At 42.2% G+C, this 13972-nt stretch overlaps 1 protein-coding gene and 1 pseudogene across 15 annotated transcripts in view; both read left to right on the top strand.

The window, feature by feature from the left end:
* Positions 1-13972, top strand: part of RPS6KB1 (ribosomal protein S6 kinase B1) — a 54051-nt gene that overhangs the window by 17424 nt on the left and 22655 nt on the right. For 14 of the 15 annotated variants that reach the window (XR_010153051.1, XR_010153054.1, XR_010153050.1 and 11 more), the window contains exons 3-4: positions 1933-2053; positions 3795-3863. Coding sequence is in view for 4 of the 15 variants with exons in the window: in XM_001139182.8 (XP_001139182.1) it covers positions 1933-2053; positions 3795-3863 (190 nt within the window). In the remaining 11 variants the exon portion in view is untranslated. The remainder of the gene's footprint in view (positions 1-1932; positions 2054-3794; positions 3864-13972) is intronic. The other variant, XM_003315666.7, reaches the window with a different exon arrangement.
* On the top strand, positions 1313-1710 carry LOC134808896 (small ribosomal subunit protein uS14-like; annotated as a pseudogene).

A 13972-nucleotide genomic window follows, 5' to 3' on the forward strand; every position in this document is an offset into this window, starting at 1 on the left:
ACCAAAATCTGATCAATATAACCTATCAGAGTTTTGAGATTATGTATGGATTTTGAGGAAAAGATATTAATTCAGATTCAGAGTACTAAATATGAATCTGAGTTGTTAGTTTAAAGAGCCACAGTTTTAATCTTTTCTTACAGAAAAATTTGTAGAAATGCCTCAAAAAGTCAAATGCTTTCTGTTTTGCTTAAATATACAAACAGAAATTCATACAGTCATTCAAACAGAAATTCATGCAATCCCGCTGGGCACAGTGGCTCACACCTGTAATCCCAGCAGTTTGGGAGGCCAAGGTGGGCGGGTCATTTGAGGTCAGGAGTTCGAGACCAGCCTGGCCGACATGGCGAAACCCCGTCTCTTCTTAAAATTCAAAAATTAGCCGGGCGACATAGCGAGACTCCGTCTCAACAGCAGCAACAAAAAAGAAATTCATGTAATCTTAAGTCATTTTAGACAAGCTCCATTAGGTGAGTATGGTGATTAATCTGCTCTGTATTGTACTCTCAAGTAAAAAGCATTGGTGTAGGAGGAGAATGAGAAGATAGATCACTCATGTAGAAAGCATTTAAATGACAGAGACAATTGGTACCCCTTTTGGATTCTTTATTTTTATTTTTATTTTGGAGATGGAGTCTCCCTCTGTCACCCAGGCTGGAGTGCAGTGGCACAATCTCGGCTCACCACAACCTCCACCTCCTGGGTTCAAGCGATCGTCCTGCCTCAGCCTCCCAAGTAGCTGGGACTACAGGAGCGCACCACCACACCTGGCTAATTTTTGTTGGGGTTTTTTTTTTTTTTTTTTTTTTTTGAGACAAAGTCTCGCTCTTGTTCCCAGGCTGGAGTGTGATGGCATGATCTCAGCCCACTGCAACCTCTGCCTCCCAGGTTCAAGTGATTCTCCTGCCTCAGCCTCCCGAGTAGCTGGGATTATAGGTTCCTGCCACCACGCCCAGCTAATTTTTGTATTTTTAATAGAGACGGGGTTTCACCATGTTGGCTAGGCTGGAATTTTTGTATTTTTAGTGGAGACAGGGTTTTACCATGTTGGCCAGGCTGGTCTTGAACTCTCGACCTCAAGTGATCCGCCCACCTCAACCTCCCAAAGTGCTGGGATTACAGGCATGAGCCACCATGCCCATTGGATTCTTTAAATCAAGCTAATAACTTGAAAAAACAGATACAGAGAAGAAGTTTTGTACTATGATGTGAACTAATTGGGTAGTTTTGGAAAGATCCCTAATTTTCTGCTGACATTGCCAAATGAGGTTGGATAATACCTAATTTCATAGATATTTTCAATGAAGTAAATTTGAATAACTGCAAGACTTTTTTTCTTTGTCAACTTAATGAACTTTTTCTAACTTACCTTAGTTTTGGGGTGCTTGATGCTTATGAAAATAAATAATTGTCTTCTTTTACTTTGTTGCACTCCTAAGAGCAAGATGGGTCACCAGCAGCTGTATTGGAGTCACCCATGAAAATTCAATCAGGGTTCTTGCTCTTGTTGCGTCTGCTCAAACCGGCAAGGTCTGATCCAGAAATACGGCCTCAATATGTGCGCCAGTGTTTCTATCAGTAAACGAAGGATATAGATTTCATTAAGTTGGACTAAGTGATCTTACTTGAATGGATTATCCAAGGCATCTACCCAATGAAAAACCATAGTACCCCTTTATGCATAAAATAAACAATTATAAAAATAAGTAAATAATTGATTGCCCATTCTATGAACAAGGAGGCAAACAATTATCAGGCCACCCTCCTCTTGACCTGCTGTTCTGTTTGTTTAGAGCACAAATAATTTGGTGTCATGTACTTTTTTACTTTTACTTACTTAGATTACATTTCTCTTTCTCCTTTTTCTTGACTATATGCTGAAAGTAATTTAACTTTTTGCAAATTTATTTTTGGTTTTACTTTTCTTCCCAGTGGCATGGAACATTGTGAGAAATTTGAAATCTCAGAAACTAGTGTGAACAGAGGGCCAGAAAAAATCAGACCAGAATGTTTTGAGCTACTTCGGGTACTTGGTAAAGGGGGCTATGGAAAGGTAGGCAATATTTTTGAAATGAGAGCTGTTGTCTGTCTTGAATAGATTGATTTTTATGCCCTGGTTCCAGCAGTCATCTTCAGTCTTTGTCAGCTATCAGCAAAGGATGTGATCATGACCACTTAGCTGGTATGTTTGAGGGATGTACAGAAGTTCGGTTTTCCCTTCTTTTCATACCACCACACATGTAAAAGCCTGGCACATAATAGGTACTCAGTCAATGTTCATAGAATACATAAATAGACAACTGTACCAGGCAAAGTCTATTATTAAAGGGTTCATTCTTTACTTTAGTTAAATGGTATCCTCTTTAAAAATAAAGCCCTCCTTGCTTACAAGAGACATGGCAGTCTGAGTTGTTATCCATTACTGAGACCTTAATCTCAACTGGTTTTCTGGAGCAATAGAATTGGGGAAGCTGAAGGAATATAAAAAGGGGGAAGAAAACTATTTAGTTTCACAGTTTTGCCCAAGGCTTTACAACTTAAGACGTCACTTTTATGAGTTCTGCCCACAAAAATTTTTACCAAACTATTCTCTTATCAAAATAATTTAGATAATAACTTGGTTAGTATTAAGTTTTAAGAATTATTTTTGCTATTGTGTAGTGTTAATTTTTGCAAAGCAGACATTTGTAGCCTATTCTTATGCTTAAGAACACATTGTAATTTCTAATCATCCTGAATGTGCAACACATGCACTTTGAATCTCACATGTTTTAGGTGTTGCATGAAAATGTTTATAGTTGTCTTTCAGTATGGGGGAGGGGTAAGGGAGAACTGATTCCAAGACCTTTGCAGATAACAAAATCTGCCGACGCTCAAGTGCCTTATATAAAATGGCATAGTATTTGCATATAAGCTACACACATCCTCCCATATGCTTAATTTTTTATTTTATTTTTTATGATTTTTGAGACAGAGTCTCGTTCTTTCCCGCAGGCTGGAGTGCAGTGGCACGATCTCAGCTCACTGCAACCTCTGCCTTCCAGATTCAAGCGATTCTCCTGCCTCAGTCTCCCGAGTAGCTGGGATTACAGGTGTGCGCCACCACATCCGGCTAATTTTTGTATTTTTAGTAGAGATGGGGTTTCACCATGTTGGCCAGGCTGGTCTTGAACTCCTGACCTCAGGTGATCCACCCGAGTCGGCCTCCCAAAGTGCCAGGATTACAGTTGTGAGCCACCTCACCTGGCCATATTTGTATTATTTTTTATTGTTTGTATTGTTTATTGTTTTTTCCCCCAAATATTTTCATTCTGCGGTTGGTTGAATCCACGGCTGCTGAACCTGTAGATTCAGAGGGCCAAGTATTAGTACAAACTATTTTAAGTAATAGGTAAACAGTAATTTCCTGCCAACTATTTTTAAATAGTTTTATGTGAAGCAAGGGCAGTGGCAAGCAACCTTGAAAGAAATTTATGAAATATTTTATAATTTTTAAGGTGGTATTATGCCTCTGGGAACACTGTTTATAGCTTGTTCTAAGTAGGATTTTATATATTAATATAAAGTAACAGTGTTTATTATTAGATGGTCATTGTCCAACATTACCACCAGATGGCAGCAGAACAAACAGGAAAGTCATGATCATTAATGTGGTCTGTTCTTTTAGCTGATCATTTTTGCACATAGTTTTTATAATATAAACTGCTGTGGCATATGTTTCTTATAACTAGGAATTAAGGGAGTATGCCTGACATAGTTTGCCTTTGAATAACACACACTTTTTTTTAATCCAGGTTTTTCAAGTACGAAAAGTAACAGGAGCAAATACTGGGAAAATATTTGCCATGAAGGTGCTTAAAAAGGTGATTTCCACTCCCCCTTTTTAGTCCTCACACACCATATTTTTACACTTGATCTCAGCCAAAAGGCTGGGAAGCAATCACATCATATTTTTAATTGTTGTAACATTTTGGCCTAAAATTTGCAGTCAAAAAAATGTATCTCAAGCCAGGTACAGTGGTGCACACCTGTGGTCCCAGCTACTTGGGAGACTGAGTCAGGAGGATTGCTTGAACTTAGGAGTTCAAGGGTAGCCTGGGCAATGTAGTAAGACCCAGTCTCTTACAGAAAAAATGTATTTCTTTTCTTTTCTTTTTTTTTTTTTTGAGACGTAGTTGCGCTCTGTCACCCAGGCTGGAGTGCGGTGGCGCGATGTCGGCTCACTGCAACCTCCACCTCCCGGGTTCAGGTAATTCTCCTGCCTCAGCCTCCCGAGTAGCTGGGACTACAGGTGCATGCTGCCACGCCCAGCTACTTTTTTGTATTTTTGATAGAAATGGGGTTTCACCATATTGGCCAGGATGGTCTTGATCTCCTGACCTCAGGTGATCCAACTGCCTCGGCCTCCCAAAGTGCAGGGATTACAGGCATGAGCCACCGCACCCGGCAAAAAATGTATTTCTAACACAGTTGCAATACTTTTTAGAATGTGAGGTATGTTTCATTACTGTTATTCCTATTTTTATTTCTGCTTGGTGAGTGTGGAAGAGCTCTTGCAATTCTTTGCTGAGGTAACTCTTCACTGTTTCTGATCTCCTTATTTCTAAGTAATAAGCATGTACTGCCATCTCTTTTTTTTTTTTTTTTTGAGATGAACTCTCACTCTGTTGTCCAGGCTGGAGTGCAGTGGTACAATCTCAGCTCACTGCAACCTCTGTCTCCCAGGTTCAAGTGATTCTCCTGCCCTAGCCTCCCTAATAGCTGAGATTACAGGCACCTACCACCACCTGGCTAATTTTTGGATTTTTAGTGTAGACGGGGTTTCACCATATTGGCCAGGCTGGTCTCGAACTCCTGACCTCAGGTGATCCACCTGCCTCGGCCTCCCAAACTGCTGGGATTACAGGCATGAGCCACTGCGCCTGGCCTACTGCTATCTTTTTTTTTTTTTTTTTTTTTTGTGACAGAGTTTTGCTCTTGTTGCCCAGGCTGGAGTGCAGTGGCGTGATCTCGGCTCACCACAACCTCCGCCTCCCAGGTTCAAGTGATTCTCCTGCCTCAGCCTCCCTAGTAGCTGGGATTACAGGCATGTGCCACCACGCCTGGCTTATTTTGTATTTTTAGTAGAGACGGGGTTTCTCCATGTTGGTCAGGCTGGTCTTGAACTCCTGACCTCAGGTGATCTGCCCGCCTTGGCGTCCCAAAGTGCTGGGATTACAGGCATGAGCCACCATGCCCAGCCAACTGCTATCTTTTTAATTCAGCAGTTTTCAATTTTTTTTTTTAGACGGAGCCTCACTCAGTTGCCCAGGCTGGAGTGCAGTGGCGTGATCTCAGCTCACTGCAACCTCCACCTCCCAGGTTAAAGTGATTCCTCTGCTTCAGCTTCCTGAGTGTCTGGGATTACAGGCGCCCACCACCACACCCGGCTAATTTTTGTATTTTTAGTAGAGATGCGGTTTCGCCATATTGGCATGCTGGTGTCGAACTCCTGACCTCAGGGGATCGGCCCGCCTTGGCCTCCCAAAGTGTTGGGATTACAGGCATGAGCCACTGAGCCTGGCAGTATTAACTTTCTTTTATTCGAGTTAAGGATTTGTTTCTTGTTTACTTCACACCCTCCTTTATCCTCATCCTCTCATTTTGTTTTGCTTTCTTTGAATCTACTATTGTCCTCTGATGTCTTCCAACAACTTTGTAAAACACCTTTCAGTCTAATGTTCTTTGATCAGGCTTATAAGATAATCTATCAGTTCCATTTATTTCCCAGAGGCATATCTTAGGAACTTTCTATCCACCTGTTCCCATCTGGAGTGGTAGCTCTTTAGTCGCAACTGTTATGACTGGACTCTTTCTTCACCACAACCCTGGAATCCTCTTGGCTCCTTCAGTGTTGGATCTTTTGTTTCCTGGATCCCATATCTTCATTTTTTTCCTTTTTCTTAGTTTATGTCCTTGTTTTGGTGACACTATACTAGTGGCTCCCTCAGAAAAGGTACATAAAGATACATTTATAATAAAAATATATCCATATTGCATATTTGAGAATTTCTTTACATTTTTATTTACTTGATTGTTTATGTTATTGGAGTTGAAAATTATTTTCACTTAGAATTTTGCTCAGTTTTCTTCTATTCTTGAGAGTTTCTGTTGAAGTGCTTTGGCATTCTGATTCCCAGTCCTTTACACATGGCCTATTTTTTCTGTGGAAATATTTAAGATTTTCTCTTTATTTCTGATCTAAGTTTTTATAGTGATGTGTGTTGCTTTGACTTTGATTATTATTTTTATTTAGTTAGTTTTTGAGATAGGGTCTCGCCCTGTCACCTAGACAGGAGTGCGGTGACACAATTATAGCTCAGTGCAACCTCAAATTCCTGGGCTCAAGCTGTCCTCCCACCTCAGTCTCCTGAGTAGCTGGGACCACAGACACGCACCACCAGGCCTGGCTAATAAAAAAAAATGTAGAGATGGGCACTCACCATGTTGCCCAGGCTGGTGTTGAACTCCTGGGCTCAAGTGATCCACCCGCCTCGGCCACCCAAAGTGCTGGGATTGGATTACAGGTACGGCCCACTGCGCCCGGCCTATTTAATTTAATTAATTAATTTATTTATTTTTAAGAGACAGGGTCTCACTCTGTTTCCCAGGCTGGAGTGTGGTGGTGTGATCATACTTCACTGTAACCTGTAACTCCTGGGCTCAAGCGATCCTCCTGCCACAACTTCTGAGTAGCTAGGACTGCAGATGCATGCCACCACGCCCAGTTCATTTTTAAAATGTTTCGTAGAGACAAGGTCTTCCTGTGTTTCCCCGGCTGGCCTGGAACTCCTGGCCTCAAGCAGTTGTTCTGTTTTGGCTCCCAAAGTGTTGGGATTACAGGCATGTGCCACTGTGCCCAGCCTATTTTTATTCTTTTAATCTTAAAGCTTTAGTCTTTCAGTTCTAGGAAATTTTCTTATGTGATTTATTTGGTAATTTCCTTCCCACTGTTTTCTCTTCTTGGAATTGCAATTAGTTGGATGTTGGATCTCCTGGACCGATCATCTAATTTTTCTTATCTTTTCCACGTTTCCATTTCTTTGTCTTGTTGTTTACTTTCTTCTACTGAATTTTTTTTTGAGATGGAGTTTTGCTCTTGTTGCCCAGGCTGGAGTGCAATGGCGCAATCTTGGCTCACCGCAACCTCCGCCTCCTGGGTTCAAGCGATTCTCCTGCCTCAGCCTCCCGAGTAGCTGGGATTACAGGCATGTGCCACCATGCCCGGCTAATTTTGTATTTTTAGAAGAGACAGGGTTCCTCCATGTTGGTCAGGCTGGTTTCGAACTCCTGACTTAGGTGATCCGCCCGCCTTGGCCTCCTGAAGTGCTGGGATTACAGGCGTAAGCCACTGTGCCCAGCCATTTGACTAAATTTTTTTTAAAGCTGTTGTATTTGTGATTCTCCAGAATTCTTTCTGTTGTTTTTGTTTTATAGCAACCTGTTTAATGAGTATATCTTCTCTTACCCCTCTGAGAGTTTTATTTTATTTTTTTTAATGTTTATTATTTTTTTTTGAGACAAGAGTCTCACTCTGTCGTGCAGGTTTGAGTGCAGTGGTGCGATCTTGGCTCACTGCAACCCCTGCCTCCTGCGTTCAAGCGATTCTCCTGCCTCAGCCTCCTGAGTAGCTGGGATTACAGGTGCCCGCTACCACACCTGGCTAATTTTTGTATTTTTAGCAGATACCGGGTTTCATCATGTTGGCCAGACTGGTCTTGAACTCCTGACCTCAGGCAAAACGTCCACCTCGGCATCCCAAAGTGCTGGGATTACAGGTGTGAGCCACCATGCCCAGCCTGAGAGTTTAATTATAATTATTTGAAATGTTCTTTTGTTTTACGCATGTTCTTTTTTGACTTTCTGTTTTCTTTGACTTTGATTTAGTCAGTTTTAGTCACTTTGTTCCATGTTACAGGCCTTCTTTAGATGTCTGGTGTCATTCACTGATTCTTCTTCTTTTTTTTTTTTTTTTTTTTTTTTTTGAGTTGGAGTCTTGCTCTGTCGTCTAGGCTGGAGTGCAGTGGCACAGTCTCGGCTCACTGCAATTTCCACCTCCTGGGTTCAAGCGATTCTTGTGCCTCAGCCACCCAAGTAGCTGGGATAACAGGCATGTGCCACCCTGCCTGGCTAATTTTTGCATTTTTAGTAGTGACAGGGTTTCACCATGTTGTCAGCCTGATCTCGAACTCCTGACCTCAAGTGATCTGTCCACCTAGGCCTCAATAACCCATCCACTGCGCCTGGCCTGATTATTCATATTTAAGAGTAGAACTCTGAAAAGCTGATCAGAAGTTCTGTGTGTGTAAGCTTCTCTGCAGGGTAGTCAAGTGGTTAGCTGGCACTTGATCAACAACTTCAAATAATAGTGTCTGTAGGGCTGGGTGTGGTGGCTCACGCCTGTAATCCCAGCACTTTCGGAGGCTGAGGCAGGTTGATCACCTGAGGTCAGGAGTTCAAAACCAGCCTGGCCAGCTGGTTTGGGGGCGCTGAGGCAGGAGAATCGCTTGAGCCTGGGAGGTGGAGGTTGCAGTGAGCCGAGATTGCACCATTGCGCTCTAGCGTGGACAACAAGAGCGAAACTCCATCTCAAATAAATAAATAAGTAAATATTGTGTGTAGATCTTTTTTTTTCTGGGGAGGATCAGTTGGTGCTAAGAAAGTTCTGCCATTCTTTTGCCTGGAAAAAGCATTCTGGAGCTGAGTGAGAGAAGATGGAGATCTTACCTCTCAACACACGGACTTTTACTAAACTCGAGTTTTTACATTAGTACTTTACTCTGTGGATCTAATCTTTCACTTTTTTTTTTGTCCGGGAGAATTTAACTCTCCTAGGGTTAGTTCTTCGACTTAGTATGGAGATGGGAGCCTTTTTGGTCTGTCTGTTCCTTATACAGACTTGTAGATGATCTCCCTGTTTTTAGCACTCCACCTTCTGCCTTCTACAGTCTTCAGTTCCTTTAATTTTTTCCCTTCCTTCTAATTTTTCCTCTAATGTTTGAACCTTGCTGGGGTTCTATAGATAGATTCAACTTCTTTTGTGTATTCCCCTTTGCAGGCACTTAGGTTTGATCTTACCCCACTCTGCTACATCATGGACCATTGCTTTATCCCCACTCTGTCTTTTCAGGTGTCAGATTCCACATGTCTTCTAGTTTTACTGATGGATTATGTGTGTGTTTGTTTTCTTATTCTTGTTTGGGATTGATTACTGAAAAGATTCCACTGTCTTTTTTTTTTTTTCCTGGGTTCAAGTGATTCTTCTGCCTCAACCTCCTGAGTAGCTGGGATTACAGGTGCCCGCCACCACACCCAGCTAATTTTTGTATTTTTAGTAGAGACGGGCTTTGCCATGTTGGCCAGGCTGGTCTCGAACTCCTGACCGCAGGTGATCCACCCTTCTTGGCCTCCCAAAGTGCTAGGATTACAGGCATGAGTCACTGCGCCCGGCCTCCACTGTCTTAAAACAAAAGTTCCAGTGGAGAACTACTTTCAAAGGCAATCAAAGTGACTTTTTAAAAAAATTATAAGACTTGTAAAACTTTGGTCCTTCTTGCTGATTTTTATTTAAGCAGTATAAATGACTCCTCAGTTTAAAAGCTGAGGAACAAATACTGTGACCACAATTTTATTGGTAATTGTCTTTAAAAAGCCATCTAGCTATTCTTCACATCAGTTTCTGCTTCAGTGGGTTGACATTGATATCGGCTATTTGACTTTCCTGTTGGAATTGTTTTAGATTAATGATTTTTTAATCTATAAAACATGTTAGGTATAGAATTGAAGGCAGCATAATAGTGCTTGTCCCAGAAATGTTAAAGGAAGTACTGGTCAAGATTTCTTCTTTTATTTGAAACAGAGTCTCACTACATCACCCAGGCTGGAGTGCAGTGGAGCGTTCTCAGCTCACTGCAACCTTTGCCTCTTGGGTTCCAGTGATTCTAGTGCCTCAGCCTCCCAAATAGCTGGGACTACAGGTGTGTACCACCACGCCTGGCTAATTTTTGTACTTTTGGTAGAGACAGGGTTTTACCATGTTGGCCAGGCTGGTCTCAAACTCCTGACCTCAAGTGACCGCCCACCTCAGCCCCCTAAAGTGCTGGAATTATGGGTGTGAGCCACTGCACCCAGCCTCTGGTCAAGATTCTTAACTGATTCATTCCTTATGATGTGTTATTTATGTCGGATAATCAGGCCTGACCATATTAGGCATAAGCAGATCTTGGGTGAAGTATGTTTTTGGCACAGGTATCTAGTGAAAAAAAGAGTGCTGGTTTTTTTTCCCCACTCATGGTGGGTGGGGTGGTATATTGGGAAATCCATAGACTTAATTACTGCTAAGTGCCAGGCCTCATTCTGGGGCCCAGGGATCCAGGACCTAAGCTGTTTGCCTCTGCTTTTGCTTGGTTGCCATTGTTTCCCATTCTTGGGGTTCTTTTCTTAATCCTGGCTAGAGGATCTGATACTGTCTCCTTCCTTGTCCTTGAAAGCAAGCTCATAGCAAAAATAATGAAAATAAAGATGTCATTAGGGTTAAGTTCAGGGCTTTCATTTCTAAATCCCCAAGTAAGATGACTATGGGCTCCCTTTGAGTTCCTTCCTTCTGATTTTAATTATCCTGGAGGCAGAGTACTAACTCCTCTGACCTGAGTGTGTGGTAAGTGTATACCTCTTCCCCCAGACTTTAAGATGAAATCAGAGTAGAACCAGGTATCCCCTTAAAGTTAGTTGTTTCAATCTGGACATTCTGTCTGGATTTATTAGTTCTCCTGGGACTGTTTACTTCTTATAGGAATGGTACCATTCAGGTATTTGCTTAGAGTGGAATAGTGAGGAAAAGACTATCAACAGCCATCACCCGACCCTACCAGTTGCAGCAAAAATATACCATGGAAGCAAAATACTATTGCCTACGGCATTAGTTCACCTCCCACTGTACATTTTAGAACCTTTGGCCAAAGGTGTTCTCCACCTCTGAAATATTGCGGTTTCATAGAACAATAACTTTCTCACTTTTGACTTACTTGATTCCTACAATGCCTGTTTTTTGGCCCTAAGCCCTTTAGTTAATAAATTTTAGTTAATAAATTTTCCTCATGTACAATTTGAGAGTTAACTGCAAATTTCATAGCACTTCACCCCTAATTTCATCTATACATCTCCTAAGAATAAGGGCATTTTTTTTTTTTTTTTTTTTTTTTTTGAGAAGCAGTCTCACTCTGTCGCCCAGGCTGGAGTGCAGTGGTGCAATTTTGGCTCACTGCAACCTCCACCTCCTGGGTTCAAGCGATTCTCCTGCCTCAGCCCCACAAGTAGCTGGGATTACAGGTGCCTCCTACCACGCCTGCCTAATTTTTGTAATTGTAGTAGAGACGAGGTTTCACCATGTTGGCCAGGCTGGTCTCAAACTCCTGACCTCAGGTGATCCGCTCTCCTCGGCCTCCCAAAGTGTTGAGATTACAGACTTGAGCCTCCGTTCCCGGCCTCTTTTTCCTTTTGTAGTTAACAAGTGATCTGTGGAATGATAGAAACGGTGTGAATATTCTGTCCTATAATAATCTTTACTTAATGGTTTTATCTGGATTGTTTCTTGCCCAAATATTACTGTAGTGATTATAAAATGGAGACTTTTCTATTTTTTCTGTATTTTTTCTATATTGTCATTCTGTAAAGATTTTTTTATACTCTTTTTTTTTTTTTTTTTGAGATGAAGTCAGGCTGGAGTGCAGTGGTGTGATCTCAGCTCACTGCAGCTTCTGCCTCCTGGGTTCAAACTATCCTCCTGCCTCAGCCTCCAGAGTAGCTGAGACTACAGGCGTGCGCCATCGCGCCCAGCTAATTTTTTGTATTTTTAGTAGAGATGGGGTTTCACCACGTTGGCCAGGATGGTCTCGATCTCTTGACCCCGTGATCTAGCCACCTTGGCCTCCCAAAGTGCCAGGATTACAGATGTGAGCCACTGCGCCTGGCCCTATACTCTCTTTTAAAAAAAATTTTTTTTTTTTTTTTTTTTGAGATGGAGGTTCACTCTGGTGCCCAGGCTGGAGTGCAATGATGTGGTCTTGGCTCACTGCAACCTCCATCTCCCAGGTTCGAGCAATTCTCCTGCCTCAGCCTCCTGAGTCGCTGGGATAGGTGCGTGCCACCATACCCAGCTGATTTTTGTATTTTTAGTAGAGATGGGGTTTCACTATGTTGGCCAGGCTGGTCTTGAACTCCTGACCTCATGATCTGCCCGCCTCAGCCTCCCAAAGTGCTGGGATGACAGGCATGAGCCACCGCACCTGGTCTTTTTTTTTTTTTTTTTTTTTTTGTGAGACAGGGTCTTCCTCTGTTGCCCAGGCTTGAGTGCAGTGGCATGATCATGGCTCACCACACCCTTGGACACCAGGCTGCCTCAGCTCACTGCAACCTCTGCCTCCCAGGTTCCAGTGATTCTCGTGCCTCAGCCTCTGGAGTAACGGGAGTATAGGTGTGTACCATCACACCTGGCTAATTCTTGTATTTTTAGTAGAGATGAGGTTTCTCCATGTGGGGCAGGCTGGTCTCAAACTCCTGGCCAACATGGTGATCCGCCTGCCTCGGTTTCCCAAAGTGCTTCATATTGTTAGCCCTAATTCTAGTCCAATTACATAGCGTTCTTTTTTATTTTTATTTTTTTATTTTTGAGATGGAGTCTCGCTTTGTCCCCCAGGCTGGAATGCAGTGGTGTGATCTCGGCTCACTGCAGCCTCCACCTCCTGCGTTCAAGCAGTTTTCTGCCTCCACCTCCTGAGTAGCTGGGATTACAGGTGCCTGCCACCACGCCCGGCTAATTTTTGTATTTTTAGTAGAGACGGGGTTTCATCATCTTGGCCAGGCTGGTCTTGAACTCCTGACCTTGTGATCTACCTGCCTCGGCCTCCCAAAGTGCTGGAATTACAGGTGTTAGCCACCGTGCCCGGCCACATTCTTCTTTCAGTTCATATTTGGATATCCTTTTTTTCTACAGTGAGAAGAACTCTGGTAACAACATAAACGCACTCATTTGTTCAGTTGTACAATATGTGCATAATGAAAATTGTAATACCAATAGTATTTCCAGCTACAAACCTACTAAGTTTGATTTAATATTTCTTTGCAATTTTTTGTGTGCTTACATGTAGGCCACTAAGGGTGTGCAGTCTAAAATTACTTAAATATCTTTTTCTCGCTGGGTGCAGTGGCTCACACCTGTAATCCCAGCACTTTGGGAGGCCAAGGCAGGCGGATCATGAGCTCAGTTCGAAACCAGCCTGGCCAGCATGGTGAAACCCCATCTCTACTAAAAATACAAAAATTAGCCAGGTGTAGTGGCAGGTGCCTGTAGTCCCAGCTACTCGGGAGGCTGAGGCAGGAGAATCACTTGAACCTGGGAGGCAGAGGTTGCAGTGAGCTGAGACCACGCCACTGCACTCCAGCCTGGGTGACAGAGTGAGACTCTGTCTAGAAAAAAAAATCTTTTTCTCCTATATCTTTTTTCTCTTTCTCTTTCTGTGGTAAAGTTATTGGTGTAATAGTCAATTAAATTTGTGTATTCCTATTGTATTCAGTTGTACTTCCTACCCCTCATCCTTGTTGATTTTATTTTATTTTTGGAACGCATTAAACATTAATATGGTTCAAAAAGAAAAATCTACATTTTATAATTACAGTAATATTTGATTTAGGGAAGAAAAAAATGGATGATAAAACCATTGAGGTTTTACTCAGAAGGTATTCTCAAAAGTCTTATTTCTTTTCCTTCCCTTCCATTATCATTAGCTTTTAGTTTATCTTAGTTGTCTTCATTTTTGCAGGCATAAGCAGATACATATTATATATATTCTCATTTCCCCTTTCTTGTACAAAAGATAGCATAGTATCCATGCTGCTGTACTTTTAAATACTCTTTTGTATCTTGTTTTTATAGAGA

This window comes from Pan troglodytes, chromosome 19 (genome assembly GCF_028858775.2).
Source record: "Pan troglodytes isolate AG18354 chromosome 19, NHGRI_mPanTro3-v2.0_pri, whole genome shotgun sequence".
NCBI lineage: Eukaryota > Metazoa > Chordata > Mammalia > Primates > Hominidae > Pan > Pan troglodytes.